The 24,692-nt window shown below is 44.8% G+C and overlaps 1 protein-coding gene across 1 annotated transcript in view; it reads left to right on the top strand.

Annotated features, from left to right (window-relative positions):
* The first annotated feature begins 6,128 nt into the window (after window positions 1–6,128).
* The window catches only part of zmynd10 (zinc finger, MYND-type containing 10), a 77,850-nt gene continuing 59,286 nt past the window's right edge, over window positions 6,129–24,692 (top strand). The window contains exons 1-2 of the mRNA XM_068052300.1: window positions 6,129–6,246; window positions 14,889–14,997. Coding sequence (XP_067908401.1) covers window positions 6,143–6,246; window positions 14,889–14,997 — 213 coding nt within the window. The 5' untranslated portion in view covers window positions 6,129–6,142. The remainder of the gene's footprint in view (window positions 6,247–14,888; window positions 14,998–24,692) is intronic.

Below are 24,692 nucleotides of genomic sequence, written 5' to 3'. Positions count from 1 at the left end.
GTGGTTGCAGGATGGTCAGTGAGGGTGGGGATGGTCAGGTTATCGGGGGGTAGGTGATAACAGGCAAGTTGGTGATCGCAGGATGTGTTGGCAATCATGGGGGTGGGTAATTGCAGGGTAGGGGAGATGGCCAGTGATCACAGTGGGTAGTGGCTGGGGGAGATAGTGGAGGTGAGGGTGGTATTTACTGGGTAGCTTGTTGGGTCTGGAGGAAACACACTCACTCCTCCTGGCCCACAGCAGTGCTATAAAGGCACTTACCTAATGGACACCTGGTTGACTGAGTTAAAATATAAAACTTGTTAAAATGGACTCACACAACCTTCTTTAGAGATTGCAATGATCCCTTTCCACCTCCTTGGAGCAGATTGGCTGTCCATCCTTCATTCTGCATCTGTTTAAACTGGAAGTTGGCATGTTGGTGATGGATCAGCGTTCGAAGCGTGTTGGGTTCCTCTTTCAGATTTTTAACATTTTAACTCCCCACCCATCTCAAACCCACCCATTTTGGGTTAAAAATTACCCTGTATGGGTCAGTACCTGTTAATGAGATTCTCCTGTATTATGTTGTAATTATTGCCCTTACCTCCTTGTAATGCTGTCTCCATCATATGCTCCCTACTAACTGTAAGGAAGGGAGATGCACTAGCAATATTATAAAAAAAATTTAAGTCTGCCACACCTCAGACTTCACACATTGACTAATATAAATGTCTTTGTCACTGTTGAAATGTATAAAGCAACAAATACTCATTTGGAATGTACAAACTCTTCCCATATATAAATCTTGGGTTCTATCGATCTCAGTCTTCAAAGCTCCAATTGTCCCAAGAGAGTTCCAGATTTCCCCTACACTTTTTGTGAAAACTACTTCCTGATTTCACGCCTGAAATGCCTAGTCCACTTGTTCTGGATTAGCCCACCAGAGAAAATGTGCCTATTGGGCCAGATAGTGCACACTCCTCCTGGCTGGTATCCCACATTCTACTCTCCATAAACTTGAGGTCATCTAAAACTCTGCTGCCTATGTCTTAAATCATCAAGTCCCATTCCTTTATCACACCTGTGCTCGCTGACCTACATTGGCTCCCAGTTAAGCAACATCTTGATTTTAAAATTCTCATCCTTGTTTGAGTTGCACCCCTCTGTCACATTTCAGGCTGAAGAATCCCACTTGAAGTCACAGATTTTACTTTAACAAAGATTTAACAAGCTTTTATTAAACACTTCTATTCACTACAGCAGCATATGCCTGTCTGACCTTACAACAACCCCCAGGTCAGTTGTTTTCCCCAAAACACAGTTACTTTCAGTTTCACTTCCAAGTCTGTAATACCCAAGCTCACACATACAATCATGATATCCCTCCCTTATCAGATTAAAACATGTGCATGATTTTCCTAACTCACTGAGTAAATGAATTTCTTCAATTACATTTGCTTTCAAAGGCAACGTTCAGAGTACATCCTTTTTGTTTTGAACATAATCACAACACAAAATCTTCATATTGTTTTGGTGGACTCTTGTCACGGCGTGATTTTCCTGTTGTCTTGGGAACTCTGGTCACCATGTCAGGATTAGGAAATGTCGCCGGCCCCTCTGGAGCCGATGTTTCGCCCTCCGGATAGCAAGCTGCCTGTCTGTCAACAGCATCACTGGCTTGGACATCTGAATTGCTGGTTGTCAGCCTCGCCTCAGTTCCGACATCTGTTTCATTTGCTGCTGTGTCTTTGTCAGCATGATGTTTTTTAACGCATGAGGAATTTCTGTCATACAGAACTCCTTCTGGCAACTGCACAGGAGTCTGTGCTCTACAGTCTGTTCCCAGGGACATATACCAAGCTAAACATCAACTGCTGCTGGAGGACCATCAACTTGGTGAAAGACGGTCTTTGGTCTGCCCAAAACTTGCTGGTCTTCCAGTGCAAAGAATTGTCCACGACTGAGTGTTGCAGACTGGCACATTCCAAAGTCCGGGACTACGTGCGAGGGACGCACTAAATCTTGGGGCAGACGCTGCAAAGGCTCAATGGGGAAAGGCCACGGTGTAAGGTCCTCCCATCATAGTGAACCGAGGGACTGGAACCAGTGTACAACCCCTCGGGCTGTGTGCACCAAAATATGGTTTTGCTGTGTAATGCAAATGTGCATTGCATGTAAAATGTAATGGAAGGGTTATGAGGCAACTCATGTTCTGTATTGATGATTTCCTTTGCACTTTCTGGAATGTCAACTTGGAACTGTTTTGAACTATTTTGTACTGTATTTCTTTTTACAGATTTTTATGAATAAAGTATATTTTTGGAAAAAAAAATCCCTAGTGACCATGGGGAAAGGCCACTGTGTAAGGTCCTCTTGCCATAGTATACCAAGGGTCTGGAACCCGTGTAAAACCCCTCAGGCTGTATGCATCAAAATATGGTTTTGCTGTGTAATGCAAATATACATTGCATCTAAAATGGAATGGCAAGAGTTGTGAGGAAGCTCACGTTCTGTATCGAAGGAATCTGATCTGTATTGCACTTAACAAAATGTCAAGTTTGAACTGTTTTGTAATTTTTTTTTACAGATTTTTATGAATAAAGTATATTTTTGGAAAGAAAATCCCTGGCCATCATACGTTGGTTAGTAAGTGTTGCTTAGTGCCAACCACTCAAAGTGACTCTCATGGGTTAGCATCACCAGTCTAGGCCTAAGCTTTTGTGGCACTGTAAGTCAGTTACCTCTGCGAATATACTTCCCAATTGTGCACAGTTCATCTTGTATAATAATGTCTGCTCTGAATAGGCAATTGTCCCAATTTCCAGCTTGGATTCTCTGTCTGATGTCATTCAATTCTACATCTTTGTCTGATTCTCTTTCAATCTCTCTAGTTGTCATTGCTCTGGGTATAGCATGAACTGCCACAAACCACAAGAATGATTCAGCTTCCTTCTCTAGTGAAGATCTGTGTGTTTGTCCTTCAACTGGCTCTATAATGTCTTGGTCAACGAGTTCCTTGATCTTTGCCTCAACTTTCCCTCTCAGACCAAAATGTGTTCTGCATATAGGTTGAAATATAGGCTTCAGGTTCTCGTCAATTGTTAATCTCACTTGGCAACTTCCCAATTCGTTGAAACTCTGGTCCAAACTCCTCTTGAAGCTCCACATAGGATTTCACAGAATTCACTTTCAATCCAATGTGTAGCACCCCCAAGGCTTAGCCAGTTTCTCTACTCAGAAGAGTCTCACCATCCTCTTCAATCACTACAAATTCTGCCTCCACACTCCAATCTCCAGCTCTAACACTCACAATGAAGCATCCAACAGTTTGAAGTGGGGTTTTAGATGTGTAAGGATAATGCTTTTTGACACATTTTCGAGATGTGCACTTGATTCTCTTTGTCTTCAGTTCTTCCCACAGTGCTCTGCTGATGACATTACTGTCACTGCCTGAATCTACAATAATGTTCACTTCAACACCCCCAACAATCACTGCAACCATCTTATGGTTGCTTCCATTGACAGAAAACATGTATCCACAATTACTATTTGTGTCCTTACTCTCTGCATCAACTTGTCTCAGCAGTTGTATTACTTCCATCTCTCTTTCCTTTACATAATTTGCCAGGCATCCCACTCTGTTCAGCTTTGCTTCTGCACTTCTTGACAAAATAGTCTCTTCCCCCACATTTTCTGCATATCTTTCCCTTGGCAGGCCACCAATCCTCTTTTCCATAGTGCCCCAAGTTGCCACATCTGAAACACTCTTAAGACTTTTGTTGTTTACATTTACATGTACCTGGATTCCATTGCGTCACTCGATTAACCTCAGTATTTGTTGTGCCGATGGCAGAAATGAGGCCAAGTCACCTCCTCTTTGCAGTAACCTACGCCTCCACTTATCCAACTTGCAATGTTGGACCACCTGATCCATTATCTGGTTAATCAGATCTAAAGGCCTGCTCAGGTCAGGAAAAAGAACCCGACCCGAACCCGACTGATCCACAGCGGACCCAAGCCTGATCCGGCCGAGTCCCTCCAATTTCCTAGCTCAGGTAAGTTTTTTAAATTTTAATACTTACCGGAAGAGCACTTACCGTGTGTGTCCGCCCTGACCAACCCGAGCCCGAGCCGGACCTGGCCTGACCGAAGCCCAAAAGGCGGACCCGGAACACATGTCATTGGGTCCCGACAGGCTCGGGTCGGGTAGCAGGCCTTTATTCAAATCCGTTGCAACATAATTGCATCCATCTGACGCCTGCCTCAAACTAGTCACAAACTGGGCTACTGCTTCCCCATCTTTCTGTCTCATTTGACGGAAAACATGCATGTGGCATTTGGTGTCACCACATAATGGCCCTTCAAAGCTTTCACTGCACATTAATAATCTGCCTTTTCTCCTGTGTCAGGCAACGCCTTGAAAGTCTCCCTCACTGAAGTACCCACATTGAACAGCAATAAGGCCCGTCGCTGTGCTTTCTGCACCTTTGTTGCCCCGTGCAAAAATAAATGGTGACTGTCAGCAAATGCTTCAAACACCTCCAGCCACGCTTTCCATTTCACACTGACGGAACTGGCACCATCCAGCAGATCAAACGACTCAATTCCACAGACTGCAGTCATATTAGCTCCAGCAAATGCCATGACACAATCACAGATATGTCCGAATTTACTTTTGTATTGTTTGTCTTTATAACCTCATTGCCAATGTCACATTTCAGGCTGAAGAATCCCACTTGAAGTCACAGATTTAACTTTAACAAAGATTTATTAAACACTTCTGTTCACTACAGCAGCATATGCTTATTTGACCTTGCAACAACCGCCAGGTCAGGTGTTTTCCCCAAAACACTGAGTTATGCTCAGTCTTATTTCCAAGTATCTAACACTGAAGCCCACACGTACAATCATGACACCCTCCACCACTGAGTTTTTGAAAATAGTATCTCATGCTTAGCCTCCCTATTTTTAGGAATTTTCTGTTCATTAATTGTCCATTAAACTCAGCATAGAAAGTTAATGTTTTGTCATTGCAAGCATAAGTACACGATGAATGTGATAAGTGTTAGTGACTGCCAATCAACTTCCCTGGCACTGAAATTTATCTATTACAAGTGTGGGGTCTCATTCCATCAGATTTTGATTTTAAAAATGCCAGAATTTAAATCAAAACATTTTTTCTTTTCTTTTCTGTCTGTTCTTTCTCTTTTTCTTAATACAAACTTTCTTTTCTTCTCTTTATTTCTCTTTCTGTACCAGATACAATTTAGGGCGGCACAGTGGCGCAGTGGTTAGCACCGCAGCCTCACAGCTCCAGGGACCCGGGTTTGATTCCGGGTACTGCCTGTGTGGAGTTTGCAAGTTCTCCCTGTGTCTGCGTGGGTTTTCTCCGGGTGCTCCGGTTTCCTCCCACAAGCCAAAAGACTTGCAGGTTGATAGGTAAATTGGCCATTATAAATTGTCACTAGTATAGGTAGGTGGTAGGGAAATATAGGGACAGGTGGGGATGTTTGGTAGGAATATGGGATTAGTGTAGGATTAGTATAAATGGGTGGTTGATGTTCAGCACAGACTCGGTGGGCCGAAGGGCCTGTTTCAGTGCTGTATCTCTAATCTAATCTAATCTAATTCAGCCACCTTCTCAGTTGGTCCGCTGTTTATTTCCTTATATTTAAATCTAATTGTTTAGGGAGATACCCAGATGGTTGCCCTGTTCACTCAGATGCTCCACTATCAGCTTGCACTTTCACTAAATTTTAAAAATCCAGAGTACCAATTAAAGAGATTGATAGATAGTGCACATTTGATGTGACAGAGACCCCTTTCTGACAGTAACACCAGATTTCGTTACAAAGTGATGCTTGCCAGGTACTGGCTGTCTCCAGCGCTGCAGGGCGGGGCTCCGCTAGGACACATATGGGGGGGCGGGGCTCTGTTAGGACACGCCTCTCTGCAGGGCGGGGCTCTGCTAGGACACTGAACCCCCGACGGGGGGCGGGGCTCTACTAGGACACCCCTCTCTGCAGGGCGGGGCTCTGAGGACGCACCCCTGGTTTATTGCCGAAGAGCGTTGCCCGCCCCTCCCTGGCTACACATGCGCTGTGCGGTGTGTTTTGGTTGCTATAGGAACATCAGCTGCAGCGTCGGTTGGAGTGGGGAGATGGCGGCAGGGTCAGCGGGCTCAGCTGTGCTTCTGCCGGTGGAGGCTGCGGGATACGCGCAGAGTCTGCAGGAGTTCTCGCTCAAAGACATCGGCAGTGCGCGGTGAGAGGACCCGGAGACCGGACGGGGGCGGTCGGAAAGATAGTGATGGGGATGCTGGGAGAGGGAGAGTGGGACGTGGGTGCCGGGTCGAGTGGCGGGGAGGTAGTGTGATGGGGTGAAACATAGAAAATAGGAGCAGGAGTAGGCCATTTGGCCCTTCGAGCCTGCTCCGCCATTCATTATGATCATGGCTGATCATCCAACTCAGTAACCTGTTCCCGCTGTCCCCCCATATCCTTTGATCCCTTTAAACCCAAGAGCTATATCTAACTCCTTCTTGAAAACATACAATGTTTTGGCCTCAATTGCTTTCTGTGGTAGTGAATTCCACAGGCTCACCACTCTCTGGGTGAAGAAATTTCTCCTCATCTCAGTCCTAAAAGGTTTACCCCGTATCCTTGGACCATGGCCCCTGGTTCTGGACTCCCCCACCATCGGGATCATCCTTCCTGCATCTACCCTGTCAAGTCCTGTTAGAATTTTATAGGTTTCTATGAGATTCCCCCTCACTCTTCTGAACTCCAGCAAATATAATCCTAACCGACTCAATCTTTCCTCATACGTCAGTCCTGCCATCCCAGGAATCAAACTGGTAAACCTTCGCTGCACTCCCTCTATTAGCAAGAACATCCTTCCTCAGATAAGGAGATCAAAATTGCACACAATATTCCAGGTGTGGCCTCACCAAAGCCCTGTATAATTGCAGCAAGACATCTCTGCTCCTGTACTTAACTACCCTCGCTATGAAGGCCAACATACCATTTGCCTTTTTTTACTGCCTGTTGCACCTGCACGCTTACCTTCAGTGACTGGTGTACGAGAACACCCAGGTCTCACTGCATATTCTCCTCTCTCAGTTTATAGCCATTCAGATAATAATCTGCCTTCCTGTTTTTGCTACCAAAGTGGATAACCTCACATTTATCCACATTATACTGCATCTGCCATGCATTAGCCCACTCACTCCACTTGTCCAAATCACACTGAAACCTCTCTGCATCCTCTTCACAACTCACCCTCCCACTCAGTTTTGTGTCATCTGCAAATTTGGAGATATTACACTTAGTTCCCTCATCTAAATCATTAATGTATATTGTGAATAGCTGGGGTCCTAGCACCGATCCCTGTGGTACTCCACTAGTCACTGCCTGCCATTCGGAAAAAGACCCATTTATCCCTACTCTTTGTTTCCTGTCCGCCAACCAATTTTCTATCCATTGCAATACACTACCCCCAATCCCATGCTCTTTAATTTTACATGCTAATCTCTTATGTGGGACTTTGTCGAAAGCCTTCTGAAAGTCCAAATAAACCACATCCACTGGCTCCCCCTCATCAACTCTACTCGTTACATCCTCGAAGAATTCTAGTAGATTTGTCAAACATGACTTCCCTTTCGTAAATCCATGCTGACTCTGCCCGATTCTACCACTGTTCTCCAAGTGCTCTGCTATAAAATCTTTGATAATGGACTCTAGAATTTTCCCCACTACCAAGGTCAAGCTGACTGGTCTATAATTCCCTGCTTTCTCTCTATCTCCCTTTTTAAATAGTGGGGTTACATTAGCTACCCTCCAATCTGTAGGAACTGTTCCAGAATCTATAGAATCTTGGAAGATGACCACCAATGCATCTACTATTTCTAGGGCCACTTCCTTATGTACTCTGTACTCTGGGATGTAGATTATCAGGCCCTGGGGATTTTTCAGCCTTCAATCCCATCAATTTCCCCAACACCATTTCTCTATTAATACTGATTTCCTTCAGCTCCTCTCTCTCACTAAGCCCTGTGTTCCCCAACTTTTCTGGTATGATATTTGTGTCCTCCTTTGTGAAGACAGAACCAAAGTATGCATTTAGTTGGTCAGCCATTTCTTTATTCCCCATAATAAATTCCCCTGTTTCTGACTGTAAGGGACCTACATTTGTCTTCACCAATCTTTTTCTCTTCACATACCTATAGAAACTTTTACAGTCAGTTTTTTTGTTCCCCGCAAGCTTACTCTCATACTCTATTTTCCCCTTCTTAATCAATCCCTTGGTCCTCCTTTGCTGAATTCTAAACTGCTCCCAATCCTCAGGTCTGTTGTTTTTCCTGGCAAATTTATATGCCTCTTCCTTGCATCTAATGCTATCTCTAATTTCCCTTGTAAGCCATGGTTTGGCTACCTGTCCCGTTTTACTTTTGTGCCAGACAGGGACAAACAATTGTTGCAGTTCATCCATGCGCTCTTTAAATGTTTGCCATTGCTTATCCACCGTCATCCCTTTAAGTAACATTTCCCAATCCGTCATGGCCAACTCGCACCTCATACCTTCGTAGTTTCTTTTACTAAGATCCAGGACCCTAGTCTCAGAATCAACTACGTCACTCTCCATCTTGATGAAGAATTCTATCAGATTGTGGTCGCTTGTCCCCAAGGAGTCTCGCACCACTAGATTGTCAATTATTCCTCTGTCATTACACAATACCCAGTCTAGGATGGCCTGTTTTCCAGTTGGTTCCTCAACGAATTGGTCCAGAAAACCATCCCGTACACACTCCATGAATTCCTCCTCTACGGTATTGTGACTAATTTGATTTGCCCAATCTATATGCAGATTAATGTCACCCATAATTACAGATGTTCCTTTATCGCATGCATCTATAATTTCCTGTTTAATGCCATTCCCAACATCACCACTACAGTTTGGGGGTCTATATACAACCCCCATTAACATTTTCTGCCCCTTAGTGTTTCTCAGCTCTATCCATACAGATTCCACATCATCAGAGCTAATATCTTTCCTCACTATTGTGTTAATCTCCTTTTTAACCAGCAATGCAACTCCACCGCCTTTTGATTTTTGTCTGTCCTTCTTAAATAATGAATATCCCTGGATGTTCATTTCCCATCCCTGGTCACCTTGCAGCCATGTCTCCGTAATCCCGACTATATCATACCCGTTTACATCTATTTGCGCGATTAATTCATCCACTTTATTGCGAATGCGCCATGTGTTAAGGTACAAAACCTTAAGGCTTGTCTTTTTAACATTACTGTCCCCTTCCCACTATTTTTCACTGTGGCCCCGTTTGATTCTGGCCCTTGATTTCTCTGCCTATCACTTTTCTTATTCCCGTTACTGTTTTTTGTTCTTGTCTTTGATCCCCCCCTCCTCTGACTCCTTGCAAAGGTTCCCATCCCCCTGCCATTTTAGTTGAAACCCTCTCCAACCACTCTCGCAAATAATCCCCCTAGGACATCAGTCCCGGTCCTGCCCAGGTGTAACCCGTACAGTTTGTAGTGGTCCCACCTCCCCCAGAACCGCTCCCAATGCCCCAGGAATCTAAAACCCTCCCCCTCACACCATCTCTTCTGCCACGTATTCATCCGATATATCCTGCTATTTCTACTCTGACTAGCACTGGCATCGGTAGTAATCCTGAGATCACTAGCTTTGAGGTCCTACTTTTCAACTTACTTCCTAGCTCCCTATATTCTGCTTTTAGGACCTCATCCTTTTTTTTAACCTATGTCATTTGTACCAATGTGTACCACAACCACTGGCTGTTCACCCTCCCCCTTCAGAATGTCCTGTAACTGCTCTGGGACTGTGGGAGTGTGTGACAGGGAAGGGGAGAGGGAGTGTGACAGGGCTATGTGATGGGAGTGGTGGTGGAGAGTGATCGATTGGAAGGGGAGAGGGGAGAGTGACGAGGACTGTGTCCCAGGGTGCAGCCTTAGTGGGAGAGACACTGGGCTGTGGTCCCAATGCGCCCTGTATTCCCTTTTCCTTATGCCACCTATCCAACCCATTATATGTTGACATGATTGCTGCTTCAGCCACAAATTCTGCTGGTGTGTTCCACAGCCACATAACTCTTTCGGTAAATGCAGTTACTTGCCCTATATTCTTAAATCAATTATATTTAATATAATAACCATGGCCTCTGAATCATTGGGCTTTTTGTTTCCATCTATTCTGGCCAAATCTTTCAGAATTATGTCAGCCCCTATCAAATTATCTCCTCAGTTGTAATGTCCTTCCTGACCTGTCTGCAGCCTTTGACACGATTGACCACACTATCCTCCTGTAATGCCCCTCCTTCGTTGTCTGGCTGGGTGGGACTACACTGGCCTGGTTCCATTCTTACCTATCCAGTCGTAGCTAGAGAATCACCTGCAGTGGTTTCTGTTCCTGCTCCTGCGCTGTTATCTCTGGAGTCCCCAATGGATCTAGCCTTGGCCCCCTCCTATTTCTCACCTATGTGCTGCCCCTTGGCGACATCATCCGAAAACATGATGTCAGGTTTCACACATACGCTGATATCATCCAGCTCTACCTCCCAAACCCTCCACTGCCTCTACGTTGTCAGGTGCTTGTCCAACATTCAGTACTGGATGAGCAGAAATTTCTTCCATCCAAATTTTGGGAAGGCTGAAGCCATAGTCTTTGATCCCTGCAACAAGCTCCGTTCCGTCACCACCGAGTTCATCCATCTCCATGGTAACTGTCTGAGGCTGAATTAGACTGTTTGAAACCTTGCTGCTGCATTTGAAAGTGAGCTTCTGACCAGTGTCAGCTGTAGCTCCATTCATAGCACACAGGTGAGGTGAGAGTGACTGCCCTTGACATCAAGGCAGCATTTGACCGAGTATGGCATCAAGGAGCCCTGGCAAAACTGAGGTCAATGGGAATCAGGGGGAAAACCCTCCGCTGGCTGGAGTTATACCTAGCACAAAGGAAGATGGTTGTGGTTGTTGGAGGTCAATCATCTGAGCTCCAGGACATCACTGCAGGAGTTCCTCAAGGTAGTTTCCTGGGCCCAACCATCTTCAGCTGCTTCATCAATGACCTTCCTTCAATCATAAGGTCAGAAGTGGGGATGTTCGCTGATGATTACACAATTTTCAGCACCATTTGTGACTCCTCAGATACTGAAGCAGTCTGTGTAGAAATGCAGCAAGACCTGGACAATATCCAGGCTTAGGCTGATAAGTGGTAAGTAACATTTGCGCCACACAAGTGCCAGGCAATGACCATCTCCAACAAGAGAGAATCTAACCATCTCCCCTTGACATTCAATGGCATTACCATTGCTGAATCCCCCACTATCAACATCCTAGGGGCTACCATTGACCAGAAACGGAACTGGAGTAGCCATATAAATACCGTGGCTACAAGAGCAGGACAGAGGCGAGGAATCCTGAGGCGAGTAACTCGCTTCCTGACTCCCCAAAGCCAGTCCACCATCTACATGGCACAAGTCAGGAGTGTGATGGAATACTCTCCACTTGCCTGGATGGGTGCAGCTCCAACAACACTCAAGAAGCTCGACACCATCCAGGACAAAGCAGCCCACTCGATTGGCACCCCATCTACAAACATTCACTCCCTCCACCAACGACACACAGTGGCAGCAGTGTGTACCAGCTACAAGATGCACTGCAGCAATGCACCAAGTCTCCTTAGACAGCACCTTCCAAACCCGCGACCTCTACCAACTGGAAGAACAAGGGCAGCAAATGCATGGGAACACCACCACCTGCAAGTTCCCCTCCAAGTCACACACCATCCCGACTTGGAACTACATCGCCGTTCCTTCACTGTCGCTGGGTCAAAATCCTGGAACTCCCTTCCTAACAGCACTGTGGGTGTACCTACCTCACATGGACTGCAGCGGTTCAAGAAGGCAGCTCACCACCACCTTCTCAAGGGCAATTAGGGATGGGCAATAAATGCTGGCCTGGCCAGCGACGCCCACATCCCATGAATGAATTTTTAAAAAACTTGCCTCTGAGTCATCAGGTTATGGGTTCAAGTCCCACTACAGGACTTGAGCACAGAAAGCAAGGCAGTGCAGTATTGAGGAAATGCTGCACTGTCGGAGATGCCATCTTTAGGAAGAGACATTAAACCAAGACCCTGTCTGCTGTCTCAGGTGGATGCATTATTTCAAGGAAGAGCAGGGGAGTTATTCCTGGTGTCCCGGCCAATACTCACTCAACATCACAAAAAGCAGATTACGTTGTTTGTGGGAGTTTGCTGTGTGCAAATTGGCTGCTGTCTTTTCTCCATTAAGCAGGCACTACACTTCAAAAATACTCCAATGGCTGTAAAGTGCTTTGAGATGCCCAGGGGTCGTGAAAGGCGCTGTAGAAATGCAAGACTTTTAAAATCAAAGTGACTGCTGGCAACGCAGCAGCCCGCTGATGTCATCAGAGTGCACCAAGCTGCGCACATGTGCAACTACATCTTGCCAGGACTAAGTAGCGCATGCGCGGGATGATGTCATCATGCTGCGCCAATGTCATTGTGTATCCGCACCTGCCCCATCTACACACGTGCACGATAAAGTATCATCCGGTATCTAGCTCCCCACTCGGCTGGAGGAAGCGGCTGAATGGGAAGTTTTGAGGCAGGAGCTCTCCCACCTCGGCAACTTGCTCCAGGCCTCGACGCTTCCTCCCTTCAGCCGCTCGCTCCAGACCTCGCTGTTCCCTTCCACTCCCTGGCCGATTTTTCCTTGCTTCACGCCATCCTGCTTTCCGGCCACTCGCTCCCCAGACCCCTCCAGCCACTATCTCTAGGCCGCGCCACTTCCTTCCTCTTGTCCAGTCGCTCCTACATCACCCCATCACCCCTTGTGGCCCACCTTGCTACTTCAGGTGGCGCGTGGAGAGCGATCAAGCGTCGGAGTGAGTTGCCGAGAGGAGGGAAGCATTGCGGCCAATAACTAGCGGCTGAACACGGGGGTGGGGGGGGAAGCAGGGAGCGAGCAGCCGGAGAGTGGGTTGGCGCGTGCGGGGAACAATTGGCCAGGGATGTGGGGGGAGCAGCAAAGTCTGGAGCGAGCAGCTGAGGGGGAAGCGGCCGGTGGGGTGGGAGCTAGTAGCAGTGTTCAGGTGAAATCAGCCCTGGTCAGTCATATAAATGAATCACAATAACGAATTGGCAGCACATTTTATACTCTGCCAAATTTTCTTTACCATTAATCGGGGTACCAATTCACTATCTTTCAATTGAAATTTAATCAGAAAATTTCTTTTGTATTTAATAGGTTAGTATCCTATAACTACATAGTAGCATATTACTGGGCTTCCATCCAACTTAATGTAAGGTTCGTTTGCTAGAACGATCTAGCTATGAGCATTTCTTGTGATAAATTGAGCAGCGCCATCTTTAATCCTGGCAGCTGCCTGAACATTGCAGACACTGACGTTCCGGTTGAAGAGCCTGCATTTGCACATGTGCAAGTACTGCGCCACCTAGTGTTTGTATTGTCAGCAAATGCAGCCTTTTTAAATCTATCACTAAGACTGCGTACTTTCATCTCCTGACTCTGCCCCGCCTTCAGCTCATCTGCTGAAACCCTTATCCATGCCTTTGTTACCTCTAGACTTCACTGTTTCAACACACTCCTGGCTGGGCTCCTGTTGACCACCCTCCATGAGCTTAAGATCATCCAAAACCCTGCTTCTCTTGTCCTAACTTGGACCAAGTCCTGTTCACTACTCCTTTGCTTGCTGGCCTACGTTGACTCCTGATTAAGTAATATCTCAATTTTAAAATTCTCATCCTCGTTTTCAAATCCCTCCTCGGCCTTATCACTATAACCTCCTCCAGCCCTACAACCCGCCGAGATATCTGCGCTCCTTTAATTCTGGCCTCTTGCACACCCTCAGTTTTAATTGTTTGCCCCATTGGTGGCTGTGCCTTCAGCTGCTAAGGCCCTAAGCTCTGAAATTTCCTCCCTAAATCTCTCTGCCTCTCTACTTCTCTTTCCTCCTATAAAATGCTCTTTAAAGCCTATCACTTTGACCAAGCTATTGGTCATCTGTCCTAATATCTCCTTATGACTGGATAGTTCAGAGAGCTGGCATGGAATTGATGGCCTGAATGGCTTCCTTCTGTGTTGTATATGACTCTATGTGGCTTGATGCCAAACATTTGTTTGATAACGCTCCTGAGAAGCATCTTGGGACATTTTACTACATTAAATGCAAGTGCAATTTATTATTGTTGAGAATAGCTCCAGTTTTTCAAGCCTTTTGTTGCAGTTTTATTTCTGCCTATCTGTCACCATCCTAATGAATTTGTGTTATACCTCTGTATGCCCTCAATATTCTTCCTAAATGTGAAGTTCAGAACTGTATTCGGTACTCCAAATATGCGGCTCAATATAGATTCGCCATTGTAGCTTGAGTTTATATTCTTTGCAGCTTGCCATCCAATTAAGAATTCATGAGGGAGTTAGCGATGTGCCACATTTCCTACATTACAACAGTGACTAAATTTCAAAAATTACTTCATTGGCTGTAAAGTGCTTTGGGCCATCCTGTGGTCATGAAAGGCGCTATATAAATGCAAGTCTTTCTTTGTTTTTAGCTTTTAGTAATGGCTTTGTGCACTTGAGGCAGTGCTTTTAATGTCTTGTGAATCTGTAATGAGTTGTGCACATGTATCTTGATCTCAAATTCATGCACGCATGCTGCATACTCAAGCTAGCGCAGCTAGTCTCCACAGGATGGAACGTGCGAACTTCCTGTCTTCATCTTCTACTCATGGCATCACTTGTTTCATTCTGATCTATCTATCTCTGTCTACCCTTACCCTTGTCGCCTAATTTTCCTTTTCACTGTTTCAATTGTTCACAGGTGGTTCAGGCAGCATGATTACATCGAGAAGCTGAATATGCAGGCCATTATTGATGCCACTGCTGACCAGGATGAATTTGTCAAGGAGACTATTTACTCTCATGGGAAGGTAGAAATTTCTTTTAAAATGAAAAGATAAATTAACGTCCTGGATGTAGACTGTTTGTCAGATTCTAACAACGGGTGTGAACCAATGCTCCCTTTAAAAATTTATTGCTATGCGTTGTCCCTTTAAATTTTTTCTGCAGCCTCACATGCATGCAGTTTAGCAGCAACATTGCACCTGAAAAACTAACACATCAGTTTCTGTGACAGATGTTGATGGACTTGTAGTGTCTTTCCAGCATTTCATGTTTTAAATTTCAGATATCCAGCATTAGCTATTTGTTTGTGTTACTGATTTGCTTCATTATTGGAGCAGCCTGTGTAATACCAGTGTCAGGATCATTCAGATTCCTCACTACGGAATTGTGGAAAATGCATTGGCCACTTCTAGAAACCAATATGTTTGGAGATTTTGTTCTTATTTCTATTAATTTTGCTCTTGAAACCACAAACAACCTGCACGTATGTCCTACCTCTCTCTCGCTACTGGGAAAGAAAATCGTTCCCACTGTTAGTATGTTCCAGTTTTTCACCACTCAATGAGTACAAACTCTGCATTTTGTGAAACGCAACAACTAGCTTTTTATAAAAAGGGGAGGTGGTGGGGTAGTGATAATGTCACTGGCTTAGTAATCCATAAACCTAGGCTAATGGTCTGGGGACAAGGGTTTGAATCCCACTACAGCAGATGGTGAAATTTGAATTCAATTAATAAATCTTGAATTAATATGGTGACATGAAACCACTGTCGATTGTTGTAGAAACCCGTCTGGTTCACTATTGTCCTTTACGAAATCTGCCATCCTTACCTGGCCTGGCCTAGTTGTGACTCCAGACCCACAGCAAAGTGGTTGATTCTTAAATGGCCTAGAAAGCCACTGAGCTGTATCAAACCGCTACAAAGCCCAAGAAAAGGAATGAAACTGGACGGACCTCCTGGCATCGACCTAGGCACTGGAAATGACAACGGCAAACCCAGCCCTGTCGACCCTGCAAAGTCCTCCCTACTAACATCTGGAGGATGTGCCAAAATTGGGCGAGGTGTCCCACAGACGAGTCAAGCAACAGCCTGACATAGTCATACCTTACAGACAATGTCGCTGACACCACCATCACCATCCCTGGGTATGTCCTGTCTCACCAGAGGTGGTGGCACAGTGGTATACAGTCCTCAACATTGGCTCCGGACCCTGTGAAGTCTCATGGCATCAGGTGAAACATGGACAAGGAAACCTCCTGCTGATTACCACCTACTGCCCACCGCCCCCCCCCCCCAGCTGATGAATAATGCTTCTCCATGTTGAACAGCAATTGGAAGAAGCACTGAGGGTAGCTGGGGCACAGAATTGACTGGCTGGGGGACTTCAATGTCCATCACGAAGAGTGGCTTGGTGGCACCACTACTGTCCGAGACCTAAGGACATAGCTACTAGACTGGGTCTGCAGCAGGTGGTGAGGGAACCAACAAGAAGGAAAAACCAACTTGACCTTCTCCACATCAATCTGCCTGTTGCAGATGCATCTGTCCATGACAGTATTTGTAGGCGTGAACACCATCATGTTGTGTGGCACTACCACCATGCTAAATGGGTTAGATTTCGAATAGATTTAGCAACTCAAAACTGGGCATCCATGAGACACTGTGGGCCATCAGCAACAAGAGAATTTTATTCAAGCACAATCTGTAACCTCATGGCTTGGCATATCCCCCCCACTCCCCCATTACCATCAAACCGGGGGGACCAACCCTGGTTCAATGAACAGTGCAGGAGGGCATGCCAGGAGCAGCACCAGGCATATCTCAAAATGAGCTGTCCACCTGCTGAAGCTACAACCCAGGACTACTCGCATGCCAAACAGCGTAAGCAGCATGCGATAGACAGGGCAAAGTGATCCCACAACCAATGGAACAGATCTAAGCTGTGCAGTCCGGCCATATCCAGTTTTGAATGATGGTGGTCAATTAAACAACTAACAGAAGGAGAAGGCTGCACAAATCTCCTCATCCTAAATGATGGGGAAGCCCAGCGCATCCGTGCAAAAGACAAGGCTGAAGCATTTGCATCCATCTTCAGCCGGAAGTGCTGAGTGGATGATCCATCTCGGCCTCCTCCTGACCCCAGTATCACAGATGCCAGTCTTCAGCCAATCTGATTCACTGCACATAATATTAAGAAACGGCTGAAGGCACTGGGTACTACAAAGGCAATGGGCCCTGACAACATTCTGGCAATAGTACTGAAGCCTTGTGCTCCAGAACTAGCTGTGCCCCGAGCCAAGCTGTTCCAATTCAGCTACAACACTGGCATCTACCCAGCAATGTGGAAAATTGCCCAAGGATGTCCTCTACACAAAAAGCAGGACAAATCTAACCCGGCCAATCACTGCCCTATTGGTCTACTCTCAATCAATAGTAAAGCGATGGAAGGGGTCATCGACAATACTTTCAAGCGGCACTTGCTCAGCAATAACCTGCTCAGTGACGCTCAGTTTGGGTTCCACCAGGGCCACTCAGCTCCTGACCTCATTACAGCCTTGGTCCAAACATGGACAAAAGAGCTGAACTCAAGAAGTGAGGTGAGAGTGACAGCCGTTGACATCAAGGCAGCATTTGACTGATATGGCATCAAGGAGCACTAGCAAAAGTGGAATCAATGGGAATCAGGGGAAAATTCTCCGCTGGTTGGAGTCATACCTGACACAAAGACAGATGGTGATTGTTGGAGGTTAGTCATCTCAGTCCGAGCACATCACTGCAGGAGTTCCTCAGGGTAGTGTCCTAGGCCCAACCATCTTCAGCTGCTTCATCAATGACCTTCCCTCCATCATAAGGTCAGAAGTGGAGATGTTCACTGATGATTGCACAATGTGCAGCATCATTCGCGACTTCTCAGATACTGAAGCGCCCGTGTGCAGATGCAACAAGACCTGGACAACATCCAAGCTTGGGCTGATAAGTGGCAAGTAACATTCGTGCCACACAAGTGCCAGGCATTGACCATCTCAAACAAGAGTGAATCTAACCATCTCCCCTTGAGTTCAATGGCATTACCATTGTTGAATCACCCACTATCAACATCCTGGCCAACATTACCTTTGACCAGAAACTTAACTGGACCAGCCACATAAAGAGCAGGTCAGAGGCTGGGAATTCTGAGGTGAGTAACTCACCTCCTGATTCCCCAATATCTGTCCACCATCCACAAGGCACATGTCATCTCATTGAAACCTATAAAATTCTAACAGGATTTGACAGGGTAGATGCAGGAAGGATGTTCCCGATGGTGGGGGAGTCCAGAACCAGGGGTCATAGTCTAAGGATACGGGGTAAACCTTTCAGGACTGAGATGAGGAGAAATTTCTTCACCCAGAAAGTCGTGAGCCTGTGGAATTCACTATCACAGAAAGCAGTTTAGGCCAAAACATTGTATGTTTTCAAGAAGGAGTTAGATATAGCTCTTGGGGCGAAAGGGATCAAAGGATATGGGGGGAAAGTGGGAACAGGTTACTGAGTTGGATGATCAGCCATGATCATAATGAATGGCGGAGCAGGCTCGAAGGGCCAAATGGCCTACTCCTGCTCCTATTTTCTATGTTTCCATATTTCGAAGTCAGGAATGTGATTGAATGCTCTCCACTTGCCTGGATGGGTGCAGCACTCAAGAAGCTTGACAGCATCCAGGACAAAGCAGTCGGCTTGACTGGCACCCTATCCATTACATTCACTCCCTTCACCACCGACGCACAGTGGCAGCAGTGTGTACCATCTACAAGATGCACTGCAGCAACTCAGCAAGGCTTCTGTGACAGCACCTTCCAAAGCCGTGACCAGCACCTAGAAGGACAAGGTCAGCAGATGCATGGGAACACCACCATCTCCAAGATCCCCTCCAAGCTACACACCATCCTGACTTGGAACTATATTGCCATTTCTTTACTGCTGCTGGGTCAAAATCCTGTTGATGTGTCTACACCCCAAGGACTGCAGTGATTCAAGAAGGCAGCACACCACCACCTTGTCAAGGGCAATTAGAGATGGGCAATAAATACTGGCCTAGCCAGCAATGCCCACATCCCATGAACGAATAAAAGAAAAATCACAAGAAGAAAGACAAAGCCACATAGAACCCTACAGAGGTTGAGAAAAGTAAATTGGGAAACTGCTACTAAGTAACTCCAAGCTTAACCACCTGAAAAATGCAGGATGAAAGAATGAAAACAGGTGAGGAGATGCACAACTTTGAGTTCTAGAGAAAATAATGTTAAGATTAGATGATAATGTTACGATTCTAGATTTTAACGGTGAAAATGTAGTGTCAGAATGCAAAGGATTTGAACTTGATACTGTTACGAGGACTTTTTTTGTGTATTAAAACTTGGGATTCTGTGTTTTTTAAAAACTGAAAAGGATTTCAGTGGATATTGAGACATCTGGAAAATAGCTGAACTTTTTGGATGTTTTGAAAGGAAGTTCAACAAAAGCTGAACTGGTAAACAAGGAGTGGAATGCAGGTCATTTCAAGGAAAACTGCAAGGGGTTGACCTCCGAGCCACCCTATGTTATGACCAGAGAGAATATATAAATGGGCTTGTGACTTGTTTGCGGAAGCTTTTGGTTTCATTTTTGAACTTTAAAAGACGGTGGTTTTGGACTAAAGGAGGCATTTTGAAATTTGATTTTGTCCTGCCTGGAGATCAGAAGAAGGACCAGGAAAAAATATTGCCTCTCTGTAAAGAATCCTTGCTCTACAGAAGCAAAAGCTTATATGAAATGGTACTGTTGCCTCCTGCATTTTGAAGAAATCCTGGATTTGCAGAAAATCTTGCATCTTTAAAAAAGGACTTTTACATGGAATGAGAACTGACACCTGTTGCTGCACTCCTGATGGAAGACCTGTGTGACGCCTGCTGCAGACTGTTCATCAACCTCACCTGGAATGATTTCGAGTGGCATCCAACTATTTGACTTTGGGACACCTCACCAAACTGAAGAACTTCCTTCCAGATCATGACAGTCTAAGTTTATTATTCTTTTCATTCCTTTGAAGCAGCTGCAAACCAAAATCCATTTTTTTCCCCCAGTTAATCATTTTTTGGATGTATGTGTGCATGCATGAGGGTTAGGAAAGATAAGGAGCTTTAATATCTCAATTCATATATAGATTTAAATTAACAGTGCAGTCCTCCCGCTCAGACGTAACATATTAATTGGGGGCTCTTGTCAGGATTAAATCCAACAACGATAAAGTTTAATTGTACGTGGAGTAATAATTGAAAGAGGAAAATAAAAGAACCAGGTTTCTTGTGTAATGGGGTAAAGTCTACACCACCAAACTGTCTGTAGCTGTTGCTTAAACTTTTCTGGGGAAGGAGAGTGTATCCCTCAGTGACTTGCAGATCTTAACCAAGGTTACGTTAATGGATTTGGCAGCACATTTATGGTTAGAATTGAAATCAGGTGCTAAAAAAGCAGAGATAATTGAAGTAATAGCCCAAATTTGAAATTGAAAGAGGAAAAAGACAGTATGTCAGGGGGTGATGCCGTTGAATTAGCTAAAATTCAATTACAACTGAAAAAAGCTTGAGCAGGAAAATAAAATGGAAAAACTTAGGCTTCAACAGGAAACAGAAAAAGAACTGAGAAAACTTGACAAGGAAAAAGAAAAAGAAATAGAATTGGAAAGACTTAAGCTTGAACTTCAAAGAGAAAATGGAAGAGAAGTAAGAGAATTCAAATTGACAGATGGAACTAAGACAAAAGCATGGTCTTGACTCCAGGGAAAATTCTGGTCAGGAGGAATCTGAGTCCAGCCCAGGACCCAGCAAAAAGCTGTTTTAATTTGTACAGCTCTCCCTAAGTCTGAGGAAAGGGACTTAGAGCCTTTTTTATATTTTTTGAAAAAATAGCCAAACAAGTGAAATGGCCAAAGGAAATCTAGACACTGCTTATGCAAAGCAGGTTGATGGACAGAGCTCATGAAGTTTATACCATGCTTTCTGAAGAGGCTTCTGCAGACTGAGATGGCAAAAAAGGCTACTCTTTCTGCGTATGAGTTAGTCCCTGAAGCTTACTGACAGAAGTTTCGGAACTTCTGGAGATTGGCAGGGCAGACTAATGTCGAATTTGAGAGGGTAAAGCAAATTAATTTTGATCATTGGATACAGGCACTAAAGATGGAAGCCACGTATGAGAACCTTAGAGAACTGACTCTCCTGGAAGAGTTTGAAAATTCACTCCCTCCAGTAGTGAGAACTCGTGTAGAAAACCAAAAGGTTTCAAGGGCCAGACAAGCAGCGGAAATCACTGATTTTGAGCTTGTATATAAGCCCAAACCCTTTGTCCGTCACCCCCACAAACCTGAGAAGATAGAAGGTGGGAGAGTGAAAAGAAGGCAAGTAGCTGGGGACAAGAAGGGACAGCTGGGAACACCCAGAATCCCCCCCTCAGGCCAGAAAGGAAGATGCTGAGGGTGGAAGTGAGATCTGAAAGCCAAAGTGTTATCATTGTCACAAGGGGGGACATCTTCATCAGAATGCTGGAAGTTGCGAGGTAAACCCATGGGACTTGTTGGGGTACCCAAAGCTAAAGGGATCTGACAGAGTACAGCAGATCAGGCTGTAGCTTTGACGGCAGCTTTAACCAAAAACAAAATCCAATGTGAGTGTCGGGGTTGAGAATAAGATACCTGAAAGTTATATGGCTACTCGATTTCCAGAGGCCATTCCCTTGAGGACAATTACTGCTAAAGTAGTAGAGAGGTTAACCCAGTTCTTTACGAGATATGGATTACCAATTGAAGTTCAATCGGATCAAGGTTCTATTTTATGTCTAAGATATTTCAAGAAGTTATGGGTAATTTGGGTATAACACAGTTCAAGTCTTCAGAATATTACCTACAGACACAGGGAGCTTAAGAAAGGTACGATCAAACTCTCAAAACAATGATTAGGGCATACTGTCATGAATATCCCTATGATTGGGATAAAGGGCTAGGCTTTTATTTGCCACTGGAGATTCACCGAATGAGGTCTAGAGGTTTTCGTCCTTTTGAATTAGTTTATGGACATGAGATAAGAGGTCCTCTAAAACTAATGGAAGAAAGGTTTTTAGAACAGAGGTATGAATCTTCTGTACTAGACTATGTATCCATATTCTGGGAATAGCTCATGAAAGCTTGCAGTGTGGCTCAGGCACGCCTTAAAGCATCCCAAACCACTATGAAAATATGGGGCAGACAAACATGCAAAGACCCGAACATTTTAACCAGGGGATGAAGTGTTAGTGCTATTACCTTTACAGGGTGAACCATTAAAAGCACGGTTCAGTGGTTCATATAAAGTGGTCAAAAGAATTGGTAAGGTAAATTGGTAAGGTAAATTATTTGATTGACACCCCAGATCACCAGAAAAGAGTCGACTGTGTCATATCAATATGTTCAAATAATATTATCGCCAGAAGGAGGATAAGCAAGTATACGTATGTCAGTTAATAGGGACAGTTAAGAATGAAAGGGATAGTGAGGATGAGGTAGAAGGAGGTCAAGACCATTCTCAAATTGAACCTCATACTATCCAGTTAGCTAATACTGAATTGCTAGGAAGATTGGACATCATGCTTTTGCATTTAGATGCAGAACAATGAGAAGACCTAACAAGGCTACTCACAGCATTTAAGAGAGTCTGTAGAGATAAGCCAAGATGTACAACCTTAACCACACATGGGGCTGAATTTTATGAGGTCTACGGCATTGGGGGTTGTGGCAGGGGTGACCCAGGAAATTCTTCCAGGAGAGGCCCGGCAAGGTCCCTGATGCCGAGAAGGCCCACTGCATTTTACTACCAGCGGTGGGGCCTTCATTTGTGTTGCTAGATCTATGCAAATAAATGTAAATATACATACCTAGACCGGGCGGCCGCCCCACACCAATATTCTGGCAGGAAGTCCTATGCCTTCCAATCCCCATTTGAGGATTCAAGCCAAGACACTGGTGGGGAAGGGGGAGGAGTTTAATTTTCAGTTTGATGGGGGGAAGGGAGGAAACTTACTCCATTGGCTGGAGGATGGTGGGAAGTGGTTGAAGGTAACGAGGTTTGGGGGGAAAATTTGGGTTGGGAATTAAGTTTATTTTGGATGGGATAGGCTCAAAAACGAACATTGGTGGGGTGGTAGAGGGGATTCCAGCTTTTATTTAGTTTTTTACACAAATTTCAAATTAATGTCCCTTTAAAATTTCAATTGTTACTGCAGGGCTTGAAGCCCTTTAAAAATGGTGCTGTTGCTGGGGACGGAACAGCTGCCCCCTCTACGTCATCAGAGCAGCCATTCCACCCCCTCCATTTATATGAACTCCCACGCGAAATATCATGGGGACTCAGTGAAAGCGCATCCGCACCTGAAGACTGCCGATTGCAGAGCGCGCTGCAGCAATTTGCGGCGTGCTCATAAATTTCAGCCCATGATGTAAATGAAGAGGAATCTGTTCCTTTAAAACAGTATCCTTACCGCTTAAGTCCAGACAAACAGGTCCAAGTAAAAGCAAAAATCCAATACATGCTGGAAAACAACCTAATTGAACCTAGTTAAAGCAGCTGGAGTTCACCAGTAGTATTAGTGCCTAAACCTGATGGGTCAACCAGACTTTGTATAGACTACAGAAATGTTAATGCAGTAACAAAGGCAGACTCCTACCCAATTCCTTGCTTGGAAGACTGTATTGACAGAGTGGGCAGTGTCATGCTTCTTATAGAGATAGATTTGTTAAAGGATATTGGCAAGTTCCTTTAACACTCAGAGCTAAAGAGATGTCAACTTGTGTCACACTCTGTGGGGTTTTCCAGTGTGAAGTGATAACATACAGGTTAATGGGTATTCAGAAAACCGCTTGGAGACTAGTAAACCCAGGAGTGGCTAGTGTTCCTAACTGTACAGTTTACCTTGCTGAGGTGCTGGTCTATAGGGACACTTGGAAGAAACACATGAAACAACTAGGAGACTATCTTTGGAAGGTTGCAATTGGCTGATTTTGAATAACCTTTGTGGAAAAATGTAATACCTAGAATATTCCGATGGAGTTTACTGTTACAACCTTATCACCTAAAGATTGTCCATATTTCGGGAAAATATAATGTTATCGCAGTTGTTTTGTCACGAATTTATCTTTGTTCAGTATATGAGTATAGATGGTACAAAACAAAATTGTGTTAACTATAAGTAGAATGAATGGGGAGCATAAGTGTGAGAATGTGTTTGAAATGTTTTCAATTTCTGTTTTATGACATTAAAAGTTGGAATTTTTTTTTTGAAAAAACTGAAAAGGATTTCAGTGAACATTGAGACATCTGGAAAATAGCTGAACTTTATGGATGTTTTGAAAGGAAGTTCAACCAAAGCTGAACTGGTAAAGACGGAGTGGAATGCAGGTCATTTCAAGGAAAACTGCAGGGAGTTGACCTCAGAGCTACCCTCTGTTATGACAAGAGAGAATTTATGACTGGGCATGGGACTTGTTGACGGAAGGTTTTGGTTTCATTTTTGAACTTTAAATCCAGTGGGTTTGTACTAAAGCAGGCATTTTGAAATTTGATTTTGACCTGCCTGGAGATCAGAAGAAGGACCAGTCACAGAGAGTCATAGAGAGATACAGCACTGAAACAGGCCCTTCGGCCCACCGAGTCTGTGCTGACCATCAACCACCCATT

The sequence above is a fragment of the Heterodontus francisci genome, chromosome 19 (assembly GCF_036365525.1).
Source record: "Heterodontus francisci isolate sHetFra1 chromosome 19, sHetFra1.hap1, whole genome shotgun sequence".
Lineage (NCBI taxonomy): Eukaryota > Metazoa > Chordata > Chondrichthyes > Heterodontiformes > Heterodontidae > Heterodontus > Heterodontus francisci.
The sequence above is the reverse complement of the archived record's forward strand: the minus strand, read 5'-3'. Positions and strand labels throughout refer to the sequence as shown.